The sequence below is a fragment of the Sander lucioperca genome, chromosome 7, assembly GCF_008315115.2.
Source record: "Sander lucioperca isolate FBNREF2018 chromosome 7, SLUC_FBN_1.2, whole genome shotgun sequence".
Lineage (NCBI taxonomy): Eukaryota > Metazoa > Chordata > Actinopteri > Perciformes > Percidae > Sander > Sander lucioperca.
This window is the reverse complement of record NC_050179.1, coordinates 10,435,015-10,448,313: the sequence shown is the minus strand read 5'-3', so window position 1 is coordinate 10,448,313 and position 13,299 is coordinate 10,435,015. Positions and strand designations below refer to the sequence as shown.

Genomic DNA, 13,299 nt, shown 5'->3' with positions numbered 1-13,299 from the left:
CCCACTGTCAATGCTAACATGCTAATGTTTGGCAGATACAATGTTTACCATGTTCACCATCTTAGTTTAGCATGTTAGCATGTTAATATTGGCTAATTAGCAATAAACACAAACTACAGCTAAAGGCTGATATGAATGTCATTAGTTTTGTAGGATTTGGTTATAAAACAAAAGTATTGGATGAATTACATTTTGACCTGACGATGGCGCTTGATTTAAACATTATGGGGACATCTGGGGGCCATGAATGTCCGTACAAAATTTCATGGCAATCCATCCAATAGTTGCTGAGATAATTCAGTCTGAACCAAAGTGGTGTACTGACTAAAACAACGGAAATAGGTCAGAATTAGGTCCTTGGAACAAAGGAAAATGTCCATAAATGATATATATATATATATTACATTCATAGTATTCCTCCTCTTTTAATCACATTAAAACTTTTGGTTGCAGTTTAGGATGCCAAAACAAATAAAGACTACCTGAGGAGTTCTCTTAGTGCAGGCCTGCATGCCAAACTTACGTCAGTTAGATTGGTTACTCCTGGCCGGAGATTTAGACTCCAGCCCAAATCCATGCCCAGCATCAACCTAAATCAATAGGTAAGCTGACGTTTTACTATATATCATATTCAAGTGGTAGTGTGGGATGCCAGAGTACAGGACCACACGTCTATTAAATTTAGGGCAATTTGTCCCTGATGCACAAACTCTGTCTCCAGACTTAGCACTACAAAAGGCAGGAGATAACAAAATGTCCAAACACAGAAGGATAATACTTTATGCTGCAAAGCAAACAAGTGAAGCTCTCCACCATTTTTTTCATTATTTCTAGACTTATCATAACTGTACTTTTCTGCACTAGACTGAACCAAACTGGACTTTGCAATAAGACAACAAGGTAAAATGTCATAAGGTGACATTGCTCTACATTCAGAGGCTATAAAGCTGTATTACTGATCCACCGGATGTTGTCAGTTGATCAGGTGATTACATGCATAATACATGAAGTCAGTCAACCATGGGTAAACCCTCAGAATAAGTCTATCCAAACCTAACCTGTACCTTAACCATTTTACCTGGAATTGATCAATAAAAGCATCAGCACCTGTCCAACAAGTCTTTTACAGTCAGTTCATCAAAACAGTCATCAATAGATGAAGCTGGACAGCTCTTCATTCACTGGTCTGTACTGGTCCCCCGCTGTTTGACAAGCTGAAAATTGCTTCTGTTCATTTCTGTTGGACAAAAACCCTTCAGTTTATGGCTTAAATTTCTGCTGAAGAGGGAATAGAAGTGACTCAGTGTAGCACAGAAATTTCACAAGTAGGGACAGTCTTCTACTTGTGCATGGGGTGATGATGCCGCCTGCATGACAGATTTTTCACACTTGCTGGTGATGGTTAAAAAGGAGAAACACACACTATCATGTGTAAATTCTCATACTAACCCAATACTTTATTCACTGAGATTAGAAAAACCTGGTCTATTCATAATTATCATTCATTAAGAAACAGTAGGTACTGATGTGAGAAAATCTTTCTTTAAAAAGCGATTTAAGATTGTAATCTAGATACAGACATGTAGAGATGAAACAATTTATTGATCAACAGAAAATGAATCAGCAACTATTTAGATTATTAATTAATCATTTTTCAAGCATAAATTCCAAATATTTCCTGGATCCAGTTTCCATGTGAGGATTTGCTGCTTTTCATTGTCCAATATGACAGCAGACTGAATATCTTTGGGTTTTGAAAGGTTGGTCGAACAAAAAAACAAATTTGAAGATGTCACCTTGGGCTCTACGAATTTAAACGTGCAAGTTTGTTTTATTGTCTAGCATTTTACAGAATAAACTATCTATCAATCAATTGATGATAATAATTATTACTTCCAGCAAACAAAGATGTATACTAAACCTAAACTCTATGACATCCAACCCCTTAGAGCTCTAAATAGCTTTTTTCTGTTGCATGGGCTTTTAATTTGTTTTTTAATAGTCAGTGGTTCTTTACATCTTTAGTGTTTTAGTACTCTGAAATACTGTTTATAATGCCTACTCGCTAATGCGTTTAGTCTCAAAAAAGTGAATTCCTGTTTTTGCCAAAGGAAACAGTAAAATTATGACTGCCACACCCATCCCAAACTGGAATCTTGTTTTTCTTTTTCTTTTTAGTTTTGTGATAAATCAAATGAATCTGCTGAGTAGAGTACATATAACCTAAATGCATTCTTAAACGGAACTCCCCATTAAAGAATCAAATATTTTTTATAATTGTTATTTTCACCATGATAAAGAAAAGTTGGCTGGATGGTCTGAACATCCCCAGGTTGTCTGTTAATGGCCTACAATCAAACCCTGCAGGAGCCCACACTGCTGCATTTTGAACATCAGTTAGTAGTCTAAATAGTTGTTGAATGTTTTCCAGTGGGTGTAAATAACGAGCCATTTAGCCGTCAGACTGAAGAGACGATAGTAGGGTGCCACTCGCAGCATTCGCCCCGTTTTACTTTCTACAATTTACTTTTTTACATTCAGTATTGATTGGAGCCCACATCCAGTCTTTTTTCAGATGTGTATTTGACAGTAGCTAGTAGTTTGTGTGATTGTCAGGCTCACATATGATCAACCAGTTTGTCCTCACTCCCCCTTTAATCCTTTGAGGCCATAATCAATATATCCCTGGTAGACCTTTCTCCATCTGCCTGCCACTCCACCTTGAGACGCAGTGTGAATTTAAAGGCCACACCAGTGCGGCGAGGGGAACACCCGCCGGAAAGGAACACCCACTCACATAAATCAATTAAAGGCGTGCCAGTCAAGTACTGAACTCCTTATTTAAAGGAGTAGCCCCAACACATTAGTAGCCAGCCTACTCATAACTTTACTACTTTACTTGCAGTCTAATAATCCCTGGAAACAGCCTTTTTTTAGCTTAGCTTGGGCCAAATACCCAACATGTCTAGCAACAGGTTTCAGGTGCATTCACTCTCACCATCTTGCATTTAATTACTTCAGCACATCACACTAATGCTCACTCCTGATTCTCCTACCTTATCTAACACCTGCTACTAACTAACATGACCTTCTGGGTCTTGAATTCCTATACACTATACAGTCTATTTTGCTCCAGACATTCCCCTTTGCATCCCTCTTTGACCTTCAACAAGGAAAGAGCTAGCAGCGCTAGCAGCTCTGTGAGGCTGCTTTGAGCTAAATGTTAATGCTGGCATGCTAACATGCTCACAATAACAATGCATGCTTATGTTTAGCAAGTAATGTTTACCATCTTAGTTTAGAGTGTTATGCTGCATTGACATGCTCATGGGATGGTCCCATTTTCCCTGACTTGGGAAGTCATTTCGACCTTGTGTGTACATGAGCTTAAGTCATTATGTGGGAAAAAACATGGATGCTACAAAGAAGATGTGTTGTATTTTATTGCTCAACAGAGTGTTTGAACAACATATTGATAGCTGTTTCCAGTAGTTATTTCCAGTTTGATCGATGACGTGCTAAATGAAGTCATAAAATGATGAGGCCCAAAAATGTCAACCTATTCATAACAGGTGATCGATCATGGATCTATATTAATAGCTGGATACCGGATCCCAAAATGGCGCCTATTCAGTTCAATGGAGTTGCTCGTCTGGCATATACACCAAAAAGTTTCTAAGCTTCCGGGTTTACGTCCGTGATATTCGGCCGACTAAAAATGCACAGTAGTGTTTTTCTGGGAGCCTGTGATCGACAGACATTAGGGGCACGATCAGCCCCGACAAAATGTACCAAAACGTTTATTTAAACTGAAACTGTGGTGCGTTTCACACCCTGTTGTGTGCGCAAGCGCGCTGCCTTTTTAATACCACAGGTTTACATACACGTCGCTGCTGATTGGGTAACACCTCTGACCAAACAAGAGAAACCGCACCTCAAAGCCTGTTGCACGAAACCGGAAACCGTAGTAAAACACACCGTTTTGCGTTTGAACATGCCCTAGGATTCATTCTCTGGGGAACATGAATGTCTGGACCAAATTTAATGGAAATCAATCTAAGCCAACTGACTGATACTGCCATCCAAGTGGCTTCGCAAGACTTTGTTAATAATCTTGGTTAATAATTTCATAATTTGGATGTTAGCTTACCTCCCTGAGCTGTGAATGGACTCAGCAACTGAAACCCATGTGCAATCCTAGTGTCAACCCTTTCAGGTATAGAGAAAAACTAGCAGCAACTGGTACACGGCTAGCTAATGTTAATTAGTTACTTGCAAGTAAAATGATGGTATGAAATTTTGTTTCAATATGGATGACAAAAAAAGGATGACAAAACAATTATAAGCTCAGTTGGCATCTAAAATATCCTGACTGAAATGTGATCAGCAAATTATTTAGCTAGGCTATTGCTAGCTAGTGACAACTCGCAACAGTTAATAACAAAATACACAGTAGAGCTAACCATATAAAATAAATGTAGGCTACTTATTTAATTATTATTAATTCTATTTCGGCTATAACGTAATAACGTAAGATAATGCTAGCTAGAAGGACTTTTTTTTCCAACTTTTTTTATTTAAATTTTAGGAGGACTTTTTAAGCATAACTATTCCCTTAATTTTATGGGACTGCAGTCAGTTTGCGACTTTACTGAGCTTTCTTACTGAATAGGACAAAAAAATCACTTTAAAAAACTTTTTTGGACTAACTTAAGTGTATCTAGGCTATTTTATCCTTTAGGCTAAGTACAGTCTTTTTTAAGGGCTAGCTATATTTGTATTTCTGTAAACATATTACAGCTGGTGGCTCTCATCGCCAGCTACCGTCCTCACTACCCACGGACGCTGTTGCTCGCACACATCCCCGTACAGTATCATATTGTTGTGTGGTGGGATCACATCACAGGAAAATGAACAAAAATGGCTCCTCCCACTCTGCCTTTTGCTTTTTTACACCCCCTCCTCCCCTCTCTCCTCGGTCCTCAGTAGCAGCAGGTGTTATTCTTCTCTAACCTGAAGATTTAGATGGTAATTAGCATTACCTCTTAGCCCCAGAGAGCTTTTTATGATTCATGGTAACAGCAGGGGACACGAGCCGAGTGTGTTTCTGGGCACCCGAAGAGAGAAGAAATCACGCCTCAAAAACACGTGGGAGAGATTACTCAAATATGCATCCTTTGTACCCTCTTTACCCCTCTCGCTGCTGCACGGCTATCTCTCCCGCTAAACAATAAACTGCATTTTGTTAGTATTTTTTTCAGGATGTCAAGAGCTGTGGAGCACTATACACTTAGGTTTCATTGTAGCTATATGCTTTGACCTTGTGTTATGTTGCCCTTAAGTAGGTATTGTACATTTCCAAAACATTAACAACACAGGGTAATGCACACCGGCAAATGATGCATAAGTGGCTCTGTCTACAACAGGTTCACAATTAATCGTTCACGGTGCATTGGAATAAATGCAGGATTTGGGCAAATGATAAGCATTCTCCTAGGAGATAATTAACTGCACTGATATTACATAATGACAGCCCACACTTTCACTAACATCACCGGTCCATGTCAAAGGAGAAGGCTGTTTAAAAAAAGGTATAGTCTACATGGTGTGACAGTAGGCTACATCCCCACCTTTTCATGTCAGGCACTTCACCTCAAAGAGAAACAACGGGTCAGAAATGAAACACCTTACAACTGTCAGGATGATCTTCGCAAAGAGTGGTCATTCTTGCCAGAATCTTACCTTTGCTATTGTCCTCTTCCCTGTTCAGATACATGGCTGTTACTTCACTCCGAGGCAAATACGATGGCGTTGTCTCAATTATTTGTTGGTACTCCTCTGGCGTGTATCGTGAACTCCGCTGATGGGGTTTGTTGTAGTAGCTGTTTATTGTTTTGTTGCTCCTCAACAGCCTCTCCTCTCCTCCTAGTGGATAGTGGGCTAACCAGTTTGAGACTCTCACTATCTCTCTCTCTCTTTCTCTTTCTCTCTCTCTCTCTCTCTCTCTCTCTCTCTCTCTCTCTCTCTCTCTCTCTCTCTCTCTCTCTCTCTCTCTCTCTCGCTCTCTCTCTCTCTCTTAATAACCACCGGTTCACTGTGTCTCAGAGGACAAAATGGGAAAAAGTGACTTTTTGCAGCTGTCTGTATGCTCTGCTGCCATGCAGGTGCGATTCTTGATTGTTTGTACTTCCATTTGTCATTTAAAAAATATTGCCTTGCGCGTTATGAGGAGCGCATAGAGCCCATCCATGGGATTTAGACAAGGCTTTGCACCCGAGTTGCATGGCTTAATTGGGAATATTATTAGTGGTGGAAGAAGTATCCAGATCTTTTAATGAAGCAAAAGTGGAAAAGTACCAACGTACTTAATTACAAGCAGTAAGTCCTGCATTCAAAAATAAAGTTATATTTAAGTACAACATAGATATATTAAAGGTAAAAGTACTCATCATGCAAAATGTTATTGTATATAGGCCTACTGTATTTTTCTTACACATTTCCAACGTGGTCCCAAGATGTTAAAAGACGGTCACAAAACGTATTTATATTACATCTTACAAACTACCACTCAAATAAATAGCAATATACTGGTTTATTATAACTGATTCATTAGCATTCCAATATATTACCTGGTCACTGTAGAGCTCATGTTAGCTGCCTTATTCAGTAATTGTAATTAATTGCCAGCTATTTTGATTATTGATTAGTCATTTATCCCTCAAAAATAAAGAAAAAACAGTAAAACAATGTCTATGATTTATTTAAAATAAACATATTTGTTAGATAAAACAATACATTTGAAGATGTAACCTTGGGTTTCGGGAAATTGTGATAGATTTGTTACTTTTATGTAAACTAATCAATGAATCGATTCATTGAACAAAGTAATCCACAGATTAATCGAGAATGATAATAATGGTTAGTTGCAGCCCTAAAGGAAAATACTCATGTAAGTGGAAATACTTCAAAACTGTACTTATGTACAGTATGTAAAATAGAATATTTTATCACCCAATATTCAGGCTGTCTGACATCACACATAGGCAGCAGCCCTGTAAGTGGTGAAGGAACTATTTGTCCGTGACCTTGACTTAGTCCTAAAGAAATCCAGCCATGAGGCAATTTAAAACAATTTCTTTAATTACTTTTCCTTCTTGTTCTCAGAGCAAATTTCCAATTTGTGATGGAACTTCTTGTCATATGAAGCTGGCAGACGGAGACATGGGACATTATAAAATAAATGGGATAAGCCATGACAGTTATTAAAACTACAGCACAAGGCCAGCTTTACCACTTTACCATTTGGCAGAATTGGTTTTAAACAGAAGATGTGTAATTCATCTATGTAATGAAAATTATTACAATAACCACTAACCTCTGACCTGAAATCTTTGCAATGCGGTCTTTAATGTTTTTATTGCACATCACCGCCTTTCAGTGTCTCTCAGTGCGCCTGAGTAATAAATATTCAGGTTCTCCTTACAAGCCTTCAACATAGAAAGCTAATATTCCATTCAATCATTTGGCTCTCTGATATCACAGATTACAATTCGAAAGGATATGAGTTGAGCCGTACTGTAGATGCAAATGCTGTGAGCAATACCGCAACTAACAGTTTGCCTGCATTTTGTCAATAAAGCTGGGAAGGTCATTTGCTCAAAGCATCCTGCAGTGATTTACATTTGATTATGTTTTGTTTCACGCTGCGCTCCGTGCTATTTGTTCACTATTGAGAATCTTTTGCCATTTGTTAGGAGAATTCTCTGCAGACTTATTTGACCAAAGTCTATTCCCAGATTCCCCCCCCCCTTCCGTGCTTCCAGCATCATTGTGCCTGTCACTGATGCATTTCTCCACTGGTATCTATAAATACCCCCTTCTCTCCCCTTCAAAAACCTGATTCCCATTGATTAAGTGACCTATATACACATCAACACCATCCCCTCCCTTCCTCCGGCTCTCGGCTCCTTCTATCCACGACCCTTTACTGTCTCCACATCTTGATTTCCCCCTTTCCTCCATCATTCTCTCCCCTTAAGCTCAACTTGGACTAACCTTTCCTCCACCTTCTCTCCTCCTCTTGCTAGAAAGTATGAAAGACTAATAATAGTACAAAATGGAAGCTCAAGTCATGACACATGAAAGGGATTCGAATGAGCATAAGAACAGTGGCTGGTGCTCATTTCTATATTTTAAAGTCTTGTCATTGTGGTAAACTGAGCTTTTGGCTAATCTCTGGTGTGTGTAAAAACTGGAGTAGATATTCTGATGAAAGGAGTCTCTCAAAGAGGCACACATTCAATATGAAATCTGACTCTGGCTGAAATAAGACCTGGATGCAAAGATGCAGACAAATAGAAAAACAGCAACGTGTGTTTGTTTGTGTGTGTGTGTGTGTGTGTGTGTGTGTGTGTGTGTGTGTGTGTGTGTGTGTGTGTGTGTGTGTGTGTGTGCGCGCAGGGTAACATGTATATGAAAGCGCTAAGATTTAATTATGCTGCAAACTAGCATTCTGGAAACTAATGCTATAAACAGTAATGGTGAATACATAGCAAACAGCAGGGGATTAACAATGAATTACCCCCTGTCATAACATCAGTTCTGCTGAAACGTGCAGGAATAACGGGGACTTATAAACCTCAGACATCCAGTGAAATCCACAAGAAAAGACACTTCCATATTATTATCATGCAACTTATAAATACAGAAACACCTTGTTTATCAAGTGAAACCACACAGATCACAGAGGCACGTCTGTGTACAAGCAGCACCACAGCTGCAAGAGCTAGAAACTAGCATGAATGAGAATAAGATCCTGACGGAGAGTGAGATTGGAGCTCGTGATTTACTGCCACACACCACCCAAGCTTAGCATACACCTGTAGTACATAGCACTGCTGCTCACACTCTTCCCCACTCCCACCACAGCAGGACTACAGCTCTCCTGTGACCCCACACTGACACCTGGTGGCTCCATGAGGCAGCAAATCATCACAACACAACAGTCTTGGTTACTCTTGTGCCCCGAGGAGCCACAACGTCATCCTCGCACTCTTCAAAATATTGCACTGCCGTTTGGTTTTCACAGCACTATTACAGACAAAAACTGCAGTTTGTATTCTGTCAGACAACTACTGGACCTTGAAAGCAGATACAGTGATGAGTGTTAAAAAGACAAAGTGTAACCCACAGTACAGACTACATCAGGCAATTTCAGGACAGTCAGTTTATTGTACAGCAAATTGTGACAGGGAATATTTTCTTTGTTTTTTTCAATTGCATTGTCATAAATTTCTAGGACAAACTGTGTCATTCACCACACATATTCATAGTGATCACTGATCACCCTCTTTGTCATGGAGAGAGAGACTTTGTAGATGGACAGTGGGGTTTGGGTCCTTGTATAAAAGTGCTATAATGCACAATTCCTCTTGGAGGAAGACAACAGAGGCTGTGAAGAGACCCCAGAAGGTCCCCGCTTGCATCATACGTTGTGTTTTATTTCTTCTAATGTGTGTCTATGTGTGGCTTCTACTTATTGCATATCAGTGAGCTGGTTCATGATTTCTTTTCAGTGAATGTGTAAAGCACAAATCTTTAGATTAAAATGTAATAAACTCTTCACTATAATTATAATACATCTCATAATATCTAAGATACATTCTTATATCTGATTCATTTAGAATATGTAGGCGATATACATTTTGTGGATAACTGCTGATTAGTGACATAGTGGACACCATCTCTTATAATAAGTCGCCTCAGCCCTATAGATCAAGTTTTACAGACATAGATAAACTTACTTACAAGACTGAAAAGTTCATCTCAATTGACATCTCCCCTGCAATAAATCAGACTCTAATCCATTGCTGCAAAAGCAGCACATGGATTTCCAAGGACTTTGTCTGAGTATATTCAAAGTGGGCCATGTGGTCTCTTGTGCCTAATAATCCTTTGTGCTTTCTTTGATTGTATACACTCTAAGTTATACATTTGGTGTTTTAGAGCTCCTCAGCATTTACCTGCTGCCCCGGCTGTGGATGCTGGGGAGAGTAGATGACAGAGGAGTGTGACGGATAGAAGGAAAGAGGGGAAGAGGGGAGAGAGCATAGGTCTGACAATCAAAGAGAAAAATACCGCAGTGTCACACTAACAACTACACATCAACTACAGCACTACACAATCAGACAGACACACACACGCACACGCACATACATAATCAAATGCACAAGGTCAGTGAAAATTCACAGCTTAGTAAAACAAAATGACTTGCACAACATTTTCAAGATTCAAACAAAGAAACAGATTTTTAAAAAATCTGAAAACAATGAGGGCGGGGTAAAGGTGGGTGGGGAGGTTAAAAAATCATAACAATAATCTCAACAACACAAACATAGGCATTATGATCACAATAACAGCATATATGAGATGAACTGGCAATTGGAATGTTGAAAAACTACAACAGTAATTTATAAAGACTAGCTCACACGAGTCAACTTTTCGCCGTTTTCCTGTGGCTCAGCTGACATCTGTCAACACGGCTGGAAGTGCCAGTCTATGTCTAGCAGTTCTGCTGTCCCTCTGTGACCTATGGCTTTCAGTTAAGACATTGACAAAGCTAAGATTCACTAGCAAGTCATTCAGTAGGCACAGCCTTGGTCGTTAGTGCCATCAATGTCATATTGCAGCTACCTCATGAATGAAGCACCATTCAAGAAGACAGATGTTAGATTTACAGTCTGATGTCAGCAGGCCCTTATTGGCCTTGCCCAGGCTGTATTTCACTTTCAGAACTGTTTTAGTAGTGCCAGAGGTCATTCACTTAAAACTAACAACATCTATACCATCATTATATAATGCTCTGTTTGGTCCTGGTTGATAAAACTGTAGAAACAGGACGATAGGTTGACCCAACTTAACCAAGGGCTCAGGAGAAATGGCACCTCCAAAAAAACTATCCGACTGTAGATCTACACTAGTGTTCCCCTTTGCATACAGTAAAAAACCACCATCAATATGCTGTATTTAAGTTCAGCTGATGCTTGTTGCATCAAAACATGGTCCTTCATTTGATATGTCCACACCATCATAACATAAAATCACCACAATATGGATTGAGGGGGGAGCTGGAGAGGTAGGTGTGCAAATAAGCCATCACAAATTAGAAAACAAACAATAAATCCTAAAACATAAAGTTCATATCATCTGCATATGTACAATATAGTTAAGGTGGAAACTTTGACACAGAAAAAAACAACACATACAAATATATAATGCTATACTGCCTATAAGGATTATCGATAATTATAGATCTCACTCCCACAAATGATAATACATTGAAAAGTTGTATTGCGTATCTACAGTGCAACAGTACTGCTTGAACAGTGGGAGCAAAGAAGGAATGTGATTGGATTATACACATCAAAGTCACCTTGATCTCCGGTGAGATAAACCAATGGTGGGGCTTCAGTGGTGTGATGCATAAACAAGATACGACGGGGGCTGCTTTCCCTAGCAGCTTAAAGCAAACAAAACCTCTAAAGCAAACAAGCCGAGATGTTTGGTAAAAATCATAGAACACTGAAAACACATTGGTTTCATTTTCTGATAAAGAAAGGTTTATCACTAGCTCTTTGGGTCCTGCCACTGAATTCAAGTTTGGACAAAGAATTTAAATTAAGTGTGAACTCATCTGTAAACAATAATAATTATGTCTGGATCTAAGGGGTTTGCACTATTCCAGCTATGGTCTTAATGGTTCCACAATGGATGACTGTACTCATGAGGCCTCAGCATGCAATGTCTGACCATTTGTCAGCATAATTACTAAATATCTAATAATAATCTGGCATTCTATTAAAATTGCTTTCAACCCATTTAGTGTTCACGGCTAAAGCTTTCATCTGAAATCACAATGAATCCCACAGGGCAGAAAACCACTGCCGCTCTGCTCTCTGTGGACTGAATATTTGAAAGCGCACAGCGCTTTTGGCCACTATATAATCAGTGATGTCACAGCAGGTGTTTTCCATCATCCCTCCGAGGCAAAACCTCTGCTGTGACATCACTGATTGGGGTGTGGCCACAACTACAACATGCTTGACAGTTTTGACCCATAGAAAGGAGCATAGAGGCAGTTTTAAAAAATGTTGTACATGTAGATTGGTCGTGCATAATGCCCAAATGTTGCACACTGTCTCTTCAGTCTAGAGTGTAACTGTGAAACAGGAGATATCTTTATCGCTTAGGCAAAACAGTCAAACCATTGTGGTAGCACTAAATATCAGATGGAACCTGATCTACTTAAAAAGCCAAGGCAATCAAAGTCTGCTCGGAGCTGAATGGCAAGAGTTCATTACAACCACTTACAGGAAGGAATGTGGCTTCTCAGGAAAGATCATAGGGAGTGCGCTGGTATCACATCAACACATTCCCTGGGTCTCTGTCTGAAACAGAGGCATACTGTATATTTTGCTCTATTTCTAAATATACTATATTTTAAGACATAAGGTCTGGGGGAATTCTTTGAATATCATTTTAGTAAATATCCTCTTCTTCGAATGTTCTCAAATATCTTTCTAAGTAAAGTATGTGCATTTAATTTAGCTAGTTATGGTGTGTCATTTTCAATAGATCACTTAGTCTCTGTCATTCAGAGACTAATGGTGTTGAAAATTAGTATAGTGTAGGGCTTGCAGAAGTGCAGCAACCAAGGGCAGTACATCTACTTTGAAAATTCGACAATCATATTCAAAAATGCATTAAAATGCTGTAATTATAAAGCAATATTCCTTTAAAACTTTGACTGATATTTGCGGCTTCATTTCCAGAGAGCTAGCTCAGCATGCCTGCTGGATTGTTGTGTGCCACCATAGGCAGCTTGGCAAACAAAGGCTCCCTCCTAAACTTTTTTCACATTCAACACAACACATTAAAAAACAAAATGTAATGATCGGTCATGCTCTGACCCATTGAATATTTCTTTTAGAATGAGATGAATCCTCACGCAATTGGTATGATGCATTGTGGGAGGGAAAGGCAGAAAGTATGTGCTTCTTATTTGTCTTTTTTAGGCAAGAAGCTAAGGAGATATTCAGCCACACCCAGGAAGTAGATCACCTGGGCGATGCCAAACAGAGGTGCAATGACCAAGGCTCGACAGTAGGCTCCCTTCAGGAAAGCTGATGGACCCTCGTTACGTAAGATTTTCCTAGAGAGCACATAAAAGCTAATTATTAAAAGTGAAACATACAGCCAGCATTAGTTATGTGCTAGTAGGTGTTGGTGGTGTTTTATCTC

At 39.3% G+C, this 13,299-nt stretch overlaps 2 protein-coding genes across 4 annotated transcripts in view; both read right to left on the bottom strand.

The window, feature by feature from the left end:
• Positions 1-5,973, bottom strand: part of syt7a (synaptotagmin VIIa) — a 75,959-nt gene extending 69,986 nt beyond the window's left edge. Inside the window, exon 1 of the mRNA XM_031283464.2 lies at positions 5,743-5,973. Coding sequence (XP_031139324.1) covers positions 5,743-5,776 — 34 coding nt within the window. The 5' untranslated portion in view covers positions 5,777-5,973. The remainder of the gene's footprint in view (positions 1-5,742) is intronic.
• A 3,238-nt stretch (positions 5,974-9,211) lies between these two features.
• slc25a22a (solute carrier family 25 member 22a) overlaps positions 9,212-13,299 on the bottom strand; it is a 14,636-nt gene continuing 10,548 nt past the window's right edge. For all 3 annotated transcript variants that reach the window (XM_031282578.2, XM_031282580.2, XM_031282579.2), the window contains exon 11: positions 9,212-13,210. In XM_031282578.2, the coding sequence (XP_031138438.1) occupies positions 13,057-13,210 (154 nt within the window). In that variant the 3' untranslated portion in view covers positions 9,212-13,056. The remainder of the gene's footprint in view (positions 13,211-13,299) is intronic.